Source organism: Cotesia glomerata, linkage group LG5 (assembly GCF_020080835.1).
Source record: "Cotesia glomerata isolate CgM1 linkage group LG5, MPM_Cglom_v2.3, whole genome shotgun sequence".
Lineage (NCBI taxonomy): Eukaryota > Metazoa > Arthropoda > Insecta > Hymenoptera > Braconidae > Cotesia > Cotesia glomerata.
This window is the reverse complement of record NC_058162.1, coordinates 814,425-828,087: the sequence shown is the minus strand read 5'-3', so window position 1 is coordinate 828,087 and position 13,663 is coordinate 814,425. Positions and strand designations below refer to the sequence as shown.

At 33.4% G+C, this 13,663-nt stretch overlaps 1 protein-coding gene across 1 annotated transcript; it reads left to right on the top strand.

Moving 5' to 3' along the window:
• Window positions 1–3,898: 3,898 nt before the first annotated feature.
• Window positions 3,899–4,666, top strand: LOC123265273. Its single transcript, XM_044728961.1, has one exon. The coding sequence runs from the start codon at window positions 3,899–3,901 to the stop codon at window positions 4,664–4,666; it is 768 nt and encodes a 255-aa protein (XP_044584896.1).
• Window positions 4,667–13,663: the final 8,997 nt, after the last annotated feature.

Sequence of the window (13,663 nt, the reverse complement as noted above, 5' to 3'; positions counted from 1 at the left end):
AAAAGAATTAAAATACTATCCAATTAAAGAGATGAAAAAAATAATATTTTTTTACTCTATGAATAAATTATTACGTTAATTAAATTATTCTACACGACGGAGTAGTAGTGATCGGCGATTATGTCGGATTTAATTACCGATTTTGTAGTTTGTGGTTACTAATTAAAAATCGGTTATCATTATTGACAACATCAATAACCACAAGCTACGTAATCAGTCGCCTGAAACGATCATTATCAGCGGTAATTACTGACCAGCAAATCAGTAATGGAACAATTAATGTACTGTAAAAAAAATCGGTCTAAGTGTCAAAAATTTCGGTGTTAAATTATTGATTTTTTTAAATAATTAAAAATCATTATTTATTTTTAATAAAAAATTTCACTAATAAAAAATTCAACCGGAAAAAAATTAATAAAAAAATCAAGTACTAATTTAATAAAAAACAAGCAACCTATGCAGTCACTATGTGACTGCCGTGACTTGTGAACTATAAATAAATAAAATTTTGCTTTATTAAATAATGACTTTTGTTAAATTGCACTGTACTTTTTTAACTATTAACGTTTTTAAAGATATAAGCTCATCCCGATGTTACACTCATCAAGAGCTTTCATTTGAGTACCCACATGCATTTTTGATATATTTTTCATATATACATATATATATATGAAAAATTGATTTGGGTACTCAAATGAAAGGTCTCAATGAGTGTAATGTCGGGATGAGCTTATATCTTTAAAAATGTCAATAGTTCACAAGATATTTGTTAAATTGCACTATATTTTCTTAACTATTGACGTTTTTAAAGATATAAGCTTATTCCAATGTTATACTCATCGAGAACTTTCATTTAAGTACCCACATGGCATTTTTTATATATTTTATATATATATATATGGTATTTGTGTAATATATAAATATATAAAATATATGAAAAATTGATGTGGGTATTCAAATGAAAGGTCTTGATTAGTGTAACATCGGGATGAGCTTATATCTTTAAAAATGTCAATAATTCACGAGATATAAGGTAATTTCTTAATTATGTATCTAGAGATAGAGTATTTTCGAATGCAGCCTAAATACTTATCATCATAAATTGACTATTGGTGAGAATGATATGAAACCTTGAAAAGGCACAACTCCAAATCAAGCCTTTTCCAACGATATCAAATTTAACCATAAAAACCCAATTTATCATATAAATACACTGGCCACAAAAATTTTGCTTATTCTCTTAATAATATAGATTTAACCGGAAAAAAATTAATAAAAAAAAATCAAGTACTTATTTAATAATAAATATATTTATGAAAGAAAAAAAAAAGTTGTCGGATCAGTAAATAATCAATGACAGCTGGGAATATAATTTTCGTGAAAATATATTATTTTCATGCATTATTCATCCACCCGAAAATATTTCAAGATAAAGTAAGTAACTGAAGATAGTAACTGAGTATATATCGACAAGACTTTAGCCATTTTAGTCGCGTACTCACTCGTCGCCCGAGAGTGACTTTAACATCCATGTCCCACGACAACCTCATCTTCAAGACCCGCCATAATTCTTAACTTCCCATCCAACGGCTTTTTCTTCTTTACGTTCATCCTGAATGTCAATACAACCATCGTATTATCCGCGGTAAATTTTTTTACTTATCCCGGCCATCTTCACCCATTTATTCTGATATTTACGCGACTTACATCACTAGATGAAATACTCAAATCTGAAAACATAAACTAAGGATTTACAATCAAACAATTCTATTTCTCTTCGGTAAATTTCATATAAATTTAATTCTTATATTTTTTTATTAAGAATTTTTTCTTTTTTCTAATTATTTAAAGAACTAATTTTAATTAAATTTAAATTGTGGGGGTCATATCTTACACCCACTTCTGCACAGTAAAAAATATTGTGTATTTGTGTCGAAAACGGTTTGTGTTAAAAATTGTAGTGTGTTAAAATAACACAAAGTTTGTGTTACTTTATTTTGTAACATAAAAAATGTGTTATACACTCTTTATTAACACATTTTGTATGTTACTGTGGAATTAACGCAAAGTTTGTGTCAAAATCTCCATCAATATAACATTAACTTTGTGTTAACAGCGCGTCGGTTCTTTACTTTACGCAGCAACCGTTTTCACAAAGTGAGCGTCATCAATGGCATCTATTTTGTTCGTGTTTTGAGTGTTAATAATAAAGTTATTTATTCTAAAAATTAAAGATAAAGTGAGTTTATAATACGAACAAAAAAATTGATGTAATCAACGGTGAGTGATTATTTATTTATTATTGAAATTTCTGAATACTGTAGATAACCTTTCTTTCTTCAAAGATAACCTTAAAATTTGTTTTTATAAAATTAAGTACTCTTAATAGTAGATATTGAAAAAATATTCTCTGTAAAATTAATGATTATTATAAATTAAAATTTCTGAATTTTTTAACTGCCAGTTACTGATTTTTGTTTTTATTAATTTTTTTTTTTTTTTTTTATACCAAGTATGCAATACTAAAATTTATTTTGATGTAAGTTTTATTTTTTTTTAGGTAAGTGGGAATTCATCTAACATTCAAAAATTTGATGTAAATCAAAGTCAAAAAGTGACTGTCATGTTTATTCTGGAGTGGAAAAATACTAAAGTTTGAGCCAAACTAAATTTGCCTGCTACGTTTAACAACCTTGTTTTAAAAGATTAATCTTCATTATAACTAATTATTTCTTATAATCTAATATTCTTATAATCTAATATGAAAATATAATAAATATTATTAAATAATAAAGACAATTATATTTTTTAATTTGCTGCTTTATTTCTAAAATCTATAAATTGTTTTTCGATTTAATTATTTAAAATTTTACCTACAATTATTTACATTCAATAACTGTTGATTTAATAAAATGTAAATAAAAAAAAAAATTTTTTTTTAATAAATATTATTGACTACAGTTGAGGAAATAAAAAAAATTTATTTTATAGGTATAAAACAGTTGATTAGAATAAATAAAATTATTTAACATTTATTTTGTGTTAAGATTGACACTCTAAAAGTGTAAGATTCTTTGCACCCTCTTGTGGCGATATTTTAACATAATCTTTGTGTTAAAAAGGGGTTACACAAAGTTTGTGTCAAAATTTCAACACAAATTTCGTGTCAACCGTTTTTAACACACAAACTGTGTTGATTTTACACAATATTTTTTACTGTGTGGGTAATTTAATTATTATTATTTATAATTTTTTATTATTATTATTACTAAATTGTTATAATTATTTAATTATTATTATTTATAATTATTAATATTATTTCATTAATATTATTATATTATTTAATTAGTATCATTTATATTTATTAATATTATTTCATGATTATTATTATTCATTAGTACTAGTTAATTAATATAGTTATTATTTAAGTTGATGATTTTCTACAACGTTATTAAGGTAATTTGTTAGAAAAGTTTCAGTTGTATCGCATCACCATAAATTATACCGGGTTATAATTTACTTGGTGATGCCAAACAACTGATAGAGTCTCGTCTGCTACAAGAACATTTTAAGAAATTCAGTTCGACCGAGTGACCCCTAAGCTTCATACCGCATTTTTAGCAACCTTGTACATGCGTGTAAATTTAAGTTCTTTAAATAAAGTATTGTAAGAATATCTCCGTGCACTTCACTTAAATAATCAACGCCCTTACTTCCCAAAGTGGTGACCCCTAGTTTTGAATAATAATTCGCGTTTTTTAAATTTCAATGTAAATCAGATTTATATCGTGCAATTTTCTTTTCTTCTGGTGATTCGCGACTTGTGAAAATTAAGTGAATATTTTGTGCGCGTGTGATTAAATTTTCTTAAATTTGTAATCGATATATTAAAATTAAAATGGTTAACGGCGCGGAATTAAATGAAGGCAATGCGGTGACGATGGTGGCCTCCCAACGACTTCCCGAGTTGGTTGCAGCAGATCCCGAGATGTGGTTCGCGATGATCGAATCTCAATTCGTAAGAAACCACATCACCGATAAGCAGCAGCAGTACCTGCAGGTATTATCATCCATACCTTCGCGGTACGCGACCGAAGTGCGGGACATCATCATGAAACCGCTTACTGCTGCCCTATACGACGAACTGAAAGTGCAGCTGATTAAAAGGTTAAGCGTCAGTCAAGAAGAGAAAACCCGCAAGCTGCTTGAAGGAGAGAAAATGGGCGATGAGAAACCATCGCAATATCTTCGCCGATTACAAGCGCAAGCTGGATCATCGTTCCCTGATCATCTTCTTAAGACACTGTGGCTACGGGGTTTACCGGAAAAATATCAAACGGCTATGGCTACCCAACAGGAAAAGGCCGTCACAGCTATGGCAGAAGTCGCCGACTTCATCCATGGATTGCTGCCTTCACGCCCGTCAATTGCAGAAGTGGCGATAACCCGGGATACACAGCTTGCCCTAACGATGCAACAATTGCACCTGGAAATTGCTGAGATTAAGAACCATCTAGGCATCATGAACGCCCGTGGAAGTGAAGCAGAATTCTATAGGCGTGGCAGGTCCCAGACACCCCATCGAGGTCATAATTCCCAGCAGAGACCCCGCTCTCGGTCACTTCAACGGGGCCCACGGCCTCCTGGTATGTGCTGGTACCATTAAAATATGTTTAGTTATGTACCTTAGTTTTTTATAAGTTATGAAAAAATTGTACTGTACTCTTAAGTTTACTCATGTTTTTAAAATATTCGACAGACTTTAACAAAGACGTCATAAAACTTAAAATTCGGAAATTTATGACAGTCAAACTCAAGTAGTTACCATTGTCAAATAATCCCTTTAATGACTTAAACCTTCAATACAAACGGACAAATTTTACAACCCATCTGTTTATCAGATGGCGACCAGACTTTTCCAACTTAGCAATCTTCTCACACTTAGTTTAAAGAACCCTTCTTTTAATAAATAATACCCTCTCCAGAATCCTTTCATTTAACAACAATTCCCTAACTCCAGTTATTTTCCACCAACCAAAAACGGAAATACCCTTCCCAAAATTGCACTCTCTGACTGACGATACTTTGACTAAAAATCGAACAAGACAGTTACTGACAAAACCTCTGACCACGCTCGCCGAGCGCCTTATATCTGACCTTTACCGACTTTTGTACCGATCAAATTAATGTAAAAGTATAGTCAGTTCTCAATTTAATGCCCGGATTCGGTTCTGGCGGTGCTGGAAATTCGGGTGGAATTGGAAGTTCTGGAGCTGGTTGGACTTCTGGATGATGTTGATGCTCTGGTGGAGCCGCGGGATTCCTTGGGCGTCCACGTCGTGGACGTGCGATGATCACCTCGTCGTCTGGCTCCACTAGTTCTGGCTGCTGCTGCAGCTCTGGTTGTGGCGGGAGCTCTGGTGGAATTACAGGCCCTCTTGGACGGCCGCGTCGTGGAAGAGCGATGACAACCTCGTCATCTGGTTCCTCCGGTTCTGGTTCTTCAATGTCACTTGACATTGTGTATGCCGGTTTCAGGCGATCAATTGTGACTGTAGTGTTTCTACCATCCATGTTGATGGTGAAAAACCTATCAGCTCTGCTGATAACCGGATAGGGTCCTGTATATGGTTGTTGAAGTGGCTGTTTGGATCCGTCGTATCGCACAAACACATGACTGGCTGTAGTAAGGTCCTTGAACATGAAGATCTTCTTCTCGCCATGTCGATTTATAGCTGCTGGACGTAGTTGCTGGAACCGTTTTCTGAGTTCTTTGATGAAGGTCGTCGCACCAGAATCATCATTCTGTGGTGCACGTGATGTTAGAAACTCGCCTGGAATACGTAGAGGTTGATCGTACAGCATCTCTGCAGTTGTAGCGCCAAATCTTCCTTCCAAGCTGAACGAATGCCCAGCATAACTGATGATAGTGCCTCTGTCCATCGGTCTTGGTGACAGCGGATAGCTGTTTTTAGTTGCCTGTGAAAACGCTCGACCATGCCGTTTGCTGCAGGGTGATACGCCGTTGTCCGAATGTGAGTCGTGCCGGCGATTTGATTCAGCTGTCTGAATAAGTTAGACTCAAACTGCCGACCTTGGTCCGTGGTAACGCGCAGTGGAACACCAAATCGCGCGATCCAGTTATCGAAAAATGATCAAGCCACTGTCACAGCTTCCTGGTCTGGGAGTGGAACTACCTCTGGTCAACGGGAGAACCTGTCTATCATAGTTAAGCAATACCGATTACCATCTCAATGCGCCATAATGATTAAATCTAAATGGATATGTTCAAACCTGGATGATGGAGGGGCAAACGACCCAACTGTAGCTGAGACGTGACGAGTGACCTTGTTTCAGCCTGATGTTTCACTTCTCCTGGAGCACCACACGGTCGCGTAATCGATGGAAATTCTTCCAGGAGTTTATGGTATTCGGAAGAGCCTGAGATGACCCTGATGCCCGGGTCCTCGCACTGAATTATTTCACCCTCAAGTCCAATTTTCGTGGTTGTATCTATCACCCTGCCGTTCTTGAGATCAACCAGCAGTCCATAATGCGACAGGAGGTCTGCACCGATGATAGGCTTGGAAACATCTGCGATTAAGAACCTCCATGTGAAGTCTCGCCTTAACCCAAGATTTAGTGTAAACGTCGCGACACCATATGTGGAAATCGGCGTACCGTTGGCCGCAGAAAGTTCGTAAGTTGCTTTCTTACACGGTCCGCGGTAACATTTGCGCGGAATCACACACAAGCCCGCTCCAGTGTCGATCAGGAAACGCATTCCTGATTCGCGGTCACGGACAAATAGACGGCTGTAGGTTCTTCGGTAGGTTATTCGGCGAGTGTCGTCGGCCGCCATTAACGACCGCCCTGGTCGTTTCCCGGCGTCCAATTACACTGGGAAGTACAATGATCTGCCTTCTCAGCGAAGATCCAATGGTACCAGCACATACCAGGAGGCCGTGGGCCCCGTTGAAGTGACCGAGAGCGGGGTTTCTGCTGGGAATTATGACCTCGATGGGGTGTCTGGGACCTGCCGCGCCTATAGAATTCTGCTTCATTTCCACGGGCGTTCATGCTGCCTAGATGGTTCTTAATCTCAGCAATTTCCAGGCGCAATTGTTGCATCGTTAGGGCAAGCTGTGTATCCTGGGTTATCGCCACTTCTACAATTGACGGGCGTGAAGGCAGCAATCCATGGATGATGTCGGCGACTTCTGCCATAGCTGTGACGGCCTTTTCCTGTTGGGTGGCCATAGCCATTTGATATTTTTCCGGTAAACCCCGTAGCCACAGTGTCTTAAGAAGATGATCAGGGAACGATGATCCAGCTTGCGCTTGTAATCGGCGAAGATATTGCGATGGTTTCTCATCGCCCATTTTCTCTCCTTCAAGCAGCTTGCGGGTCTTCTCCTCTTGACTGACGCTTAACCTTTTAATCAGCTGCTCTTTCAGTTCGTCGTATAGGGCAGCAGTAAGCGGTTTCATGATGATGTCCCGCACTTCGGTCGCGTACCGCGAAGGTATGGATGATAATACCTGCAGGTACTGCTGCTGCTTATCGGTGATGTGGTTTCTTACAAATTGAGATTCGATCATCGCGAACCACATCTCGGGATCTGCTGCAACCAACTCGGGAAGTCGTTGGGAGGCTACCACCGTCACCGCATTGCCTCCATTTAATTCCGCGCCGTTAACCATTTTAATTTTAATATATCGATTACAAATTTAAGAAAATTTAATCACACGCGCACAAAATATTCACTTAATTTTCACAATTCGCGAATCACCAGAAGAAAAGAAAATTGCATGATATAAATCTGATTTACATTGAAATTTAAAAAACGCGAATTATTATTCAAAACTAGGGGTCACCACTTTGGGAAGTAAGGGCGTTGATTATTTAAGTGAAGTGCACGGAAATATTCTTACAATACTTTATTTAAAGAACTTAAATTTACATGCATGTTCGAGGTTGCTAAAAATGCAGTATGAAGCTTAGGGGTCACTCGGTCGAACTGAATTTCTCAAAGTGTCCATCTCGGTCTCCGACCTCTTAAGAGGTAGGGGGTACTCGATGGAAATATAGAGAAAATATTAAGGGTAGGAGTACGTAGTTGTACGTAAGTATGGAAAATTGATATAAGTAAGTACATGTACAGGATAGATTCTCAAGGTACATACAAATTATAGAAGTAGAAGTATTTTAGTTAAAAGGGATAGATAGAGAGAGAGAGAGAGAAAGAAATAGAGGTATAGGTATAGAGAGCAATTAGTGAGGTCTTGGGTCCGGTCGCTGGCCAGGCGACAAGAGTTTTTAATCCCTTAATTGCTCTTTAGAAAAAGGTACGTTATTGAGAATATTCTTACGGAAATATTTGGGAAAAACCCTTAAGCTTCTTACAAACAAACTTTCCATATTTTTAATCTTATTACAATAAATTTTATTAGGGTCTCGCCAGCTGAAAATGTGAATTTTACTACTTGCAATACAATTACAATAAAATAAAATTTCCCAAAATGTTCTTGTAGCAGACGAGACTCTGTCAGTTGTTTGGCATCACCAAGTAAATTATAATCCGGTATAATTTATGGTGATGCGATACAACTGAAACTTTTCTAACAAAATACCTTAATAGCGTTGTAGAAAATCTTCAACTTAAATAATAACTATATTAATTAACTATTACTAATGATAATGAATAATAATAATCATGAAATAATATTAATAAACATAAATGATACTAATTAAATAATATAATAATATTAATGAAATAATATTAATAATTATAAATAATAATAATTAAATAATTATAACAATTTAGTAATAATAATTAAATTACCCAGGAGTGGGTGGAAGATATGACCCCCACATCTGGTGACCCCGACTTGATCTAAAAAGTCTATTCAATACCAAAGACTTAAAATTTACCAAAAATTTTTTAATAAGCACTAAAAAATTTAATCTCTAATTTTTTAACTGTTCAAAATTGTTTTTTTAATTAAAAAATATTTTTCTTGTATCAAATAATTTTTTTTTTTCATTAATTTTTCGTAAAACACACGTGTCTTATCCTTTTCATTGTAGCAAAATTCAAACTCGTGTTATCAAAGCCTCAGTAAAAAGCTAAACTTGTATAAAATCAACCTGAAAAGTACTTTGACAAAAGTTTCAAGCGAGAAAGACGGATGAAAAAAGTAGATACAAGTAAGAGTGGTTTTTTATACAACAATCCGACTCACGTAGAACTAAGTACTATTTTAACTATACAAGCTTCGCGTTTTACGTGTAAGTACTCAGTGTCTAGTTTACTGAAAACTATAGACATTAATAATAATAAATATCTTTATTTATAAGCAAGATTCTTTTTTAAAACATTTTTGACAGCGAATTAAGTGATGAAATCAATAATTCATCGCCGTAAAATTAGAAATTAATTTTAATATAATTTTTCATTAATAAAATTCTTTGAGTTAACTTTTTATATTTAAATAAACGTGAATAAGCATTTGTAGATCAAGTATCAAAAGTTTATTTAGCGTCGAGGCAAGAACTCTTGAAAATGATGATTAAATTACACTATTAATTGATTCATGGCTCTTGAAACCCATAAACACGTCAGTGCCCTCCCATTATCCATTTATTTAAAATAGTTTACGCGGCAAATATAAAGCCTTGTTTTATTTTTTTGACGTTTAACGACTTTTTTTTCACCACTTCATAATTAAAGTACATTTGTCTGGCGTGTATGTGAGTGTTTAGGGTGTGAGATGTATGTATAATTGAAAAGCGAAATTTTGCCGGTTGGAATTCTAGAATTAAATTGCATGTGAACTAGCGACTGGAGAGGGAGACCGGAAAATTTATTCGGTCATCCGTTTGCCAACTGCATGAAGAGGAATGAGAAAGAGAAACAGCGGTGAGAAGAAATAGAAGAAGAAAGGGTACTGCTCCTAGAAAATACCTAGGTTTACTACTGGTTAATAGGTTGGTAATAAAACGACTCAGCGAAAGTAAAAGACTCCTTTGTGACAGTACTTACTGCTTTTTTTAAGGTAATAGTTTCATGAAAAATAATTGAATCAATATTCTAATAAGTGATATTCACAAAAACTGAAAATTTTACCTCCACTATTATTATTATTCATAAAAAATATTGTAAAGTTTTTTTTTATCTTATTAATCATTTATATATGGAGAAAAAATTTATTTTGAAAACAAAATTGGATATTTTTGTGACAAAAAATTAATTTTTTTGAAATTTTAATGAAAATTAATTTAGCAGATATTTATTAAATTTTAATAATTTTTTTTAACAAATAAATTATGGCAAAAAAAATTTTTTAATTTGGAAAAAAAAGAATTTTGGATTAAAATTTGCAAGTCGTCTATCTAAAATAATTTGTTTCAGAATTAATTCATACAATTAAGAGACAGTAAAAATTTTTAACGGGTATATTTTTATCGTAAATTGATATTTTTTCAGCGATAATACATGATTTAGATAATTGGGAGAAGATATACGAACTAAAAAGTATATTTCGACGATGTAATTAGGAATTTGTCTAACTCCTTATTTTTAGGAAGGTGATTTTTTAACATTTTGATGTCACAATAGTCCAATTATAAATTATTTAAATGATTCAAACCAAAATATTATATCTTTATTAGATATTAATGATATTAAATTGTTCTTTAAAGTGATAATAAATTTTGAACTAATTGTTTTTTTCGTACAAATGGAAGACTCTCTAAAATGGAGTTAGACAATTTGCTAATTAGAACGTCGATTTTATTTCTATTAAAGTTAGACTGAATGAAGTAAGAGAAATGAACATAGCATCATAGAACTTATGGAAAATAAACAAATTATCCAGAATATCAAAGTTTAAAGCTTAAACTTCTTGGGTCAACGTCCACATAAGTTAAGCTTTTCCCTAATTGTACTTGTTGCAACTCCCCTCTGACCCTAGCGACACTAACCTGGCATTCTGCCAAACCATTGACAAACGACATTTGGTATCACTTTAAACTCACATCCGTTATTAATTCTGGATGATAAATATTCAATAAATATTAAGTCGATATAAATTAAACTACGCATACAAAATACACCGGAAGATTTTGTTTCTCTATTCATGGTCAAGCTCAAATCCTTTCATATGAAACAAAGCCAAATAAAAAACGCGACAAAGGAAAATTTAATATTAAAGAGATTAAAATCTCGATATCATCAGCAAAAAAAAAGCTTTTGATGTTTTTAACATTAGCTACTTCAAGTATGTCTGATTACTAATTATCCTTTTATTCACTTTTTGCTCTTATGAAGCTTACATAACGTCTTATTTGTTTATAATACTTAAGTTTTAATTTTTTAATTAATTAAATTAAAACTGAAAAATAAGTAAAAATAAAACTGTGTATAAAATAAAAATTGAAAATTCAATTTGACGGATAAAAATAAAACTCATTGGTAATATTCATGTCACGATATTCAAATAAGTGCAATTTTTTTCTACACATGAATTCTATCATTATCTTTTAATTCTTATTCGTTGTCATTTCACGTAGCTGTGTGACTACTTTATTCTATTTAAAGGCTTGAATGAAGTACTCTAATCATTTTACTTCATAGCGAGCCATCGTCCAGGAATACTAAAATTTCAACACATCCCGCACGGTTACATCAATGATTTTTAAATCCCAAGAAATAATACCAAATAACAAATAGAAAAAAATTAAATTAATAATTATAACAATAATCCAAAGAACAAAAATAAAACAAAGAATTTTAAAGTCAGATAAAAAATAAGAAGATACGGATAGAAACCAGGAGAAAAAGGAGTTCATTTATAAGATGCTTTTGATCAAAAGTCTGTGATGACGGTGAGAGCCGTGGGCTTTTTGGTAAACCATGCTGTACGAGATTGAGCTTAGCTTCACTCTTTGAGCTGTAGCTAACGGAATAATTTGCTACCTCATCACAAAACATACCATTGCATTCAACCCCGATAGCTTTAGCTTCAGCTCAAACCTTCAGTAAACATCAGGCGGTCCTAATTAGAGGATTTTCATACTCAATTGCGTCACATACACAATGTGATCCACAGAATTGGGTATCAAACATAAATTACTTGAATTAAGGGCTCGAGGTGAAAATGATAATTATTTTGAGCGCTAACTAAGGGCTCTTATTATTACCCAAAATTTTTTTCTATAATTTATTTGTCAAAAAAATTATTAAAATTTGATAAATATCTGCTGAATTAATTTTCATAAACTTATGACATTATGCTCTATCTCTAGATACATAATTAAGAAATGACCTTGTATCTTGTGAACTATTGACAATTTTGAAGATATAAGCTCATCCCGATGTTACACTCATCAAGAACTTTCATTTGAGTACCCACATTAATTTTTCATATATTTTAGATATTTATATATATTATATATATTTATATATGAAAAATATATCAAAAATTCATGTGGGTACTCAATGAAAGCTCTTGATGAGTGTAACGTCGGGATGAGCTTATATCTTTAAAAACGTCAATTGTTAAGAATGTACAGTGCAATTTAACAAATATCTTGTGAACTATTGATATTTTTAAAGATATAAGTTCACCCTGGCATTACCCTCATCGAGACCTTTTATTTGAGTACCCACATCAATTTTTCATATATTTATATATATTATATATATGTATATATGAAAAATGTATAAAAAATGCATGTGGGTACTCAAATAAAAGCTCTTGATGAGTGTAACATCGGGATGAGCTTATATCTTTAAAAATGTCAATAGTTGAGAAAGTACAGTGCAATTTAACAAAAGTCATTATTTAATAAAGCAAAATTTTATTTATTTATAGTTCACAAGTCACGGCAGTCACAAGGTTGCTATTTGTTAAAAATACTATTAAAATTTAATAAATATCTGCTAAATTAATTTTTATTAAAATTAATTTCTTGTCACAAAAATGTCCATATTTTTCAAAAGAAACTCTTTGTATAATATAATTATTTAAGAAAAGTAATTTATTATTAAACTTTTTTTTTTTTTGTTAATAAATTTGACACAAGTCCTAACAATTGTAGAAAAAGTAATTAGTATCGAGGATGTCGTTGTGAAATTTATATCGAATTTGGAGAATAGCCGTTGGAGTCGAAGTGTGCAAGTGTGCCGTGGCAATCTTCGTAATTAAGGGATTCCATGCGTGCCAAAGCGAATTGAAGAGACTAGAGTAGATAGATCGTTGGGGGTATAGTTGTGAATGTGAATCCGAATGGCCGTGCTCCCGTGCCGAATATAGAATGGCAATGCAAACTGTATATGGATCGATCGTACAAATTTACACTCAGCACACGCGACCTTTCCTCTCCGGTGCATATTTGGCCTCTCACTTTATCCCTCTCTTCAACTCTTGTCCAGAGGATACACAATGACCGTGGATCGGATATATACACGTTTGTCGGCTTGTAAACGAGACCTATTATTGGTCAATCTTGTTGGCGCGATCAACCGTCCACCCTTGATCGCGTATCTAGTCGCACAGACGTCAAGTAAAATCATTTTCTCGTCTGTCATCCTTTCAACAATTCGCTATTTACTTTCACAATTTTTCACCCAATTACTCCCGCTTAGCTTACGATCTC

Bases quoted from the DNA above. Each gene is read 5' to 3' on its own strand.
- LOC123265273 (XM_044728961.1), top strand. From the start codon at position 3,899: ATGGTTAACGGCGCGGAATTAAATGAAGGCAATGCGGTGACGATGGTG.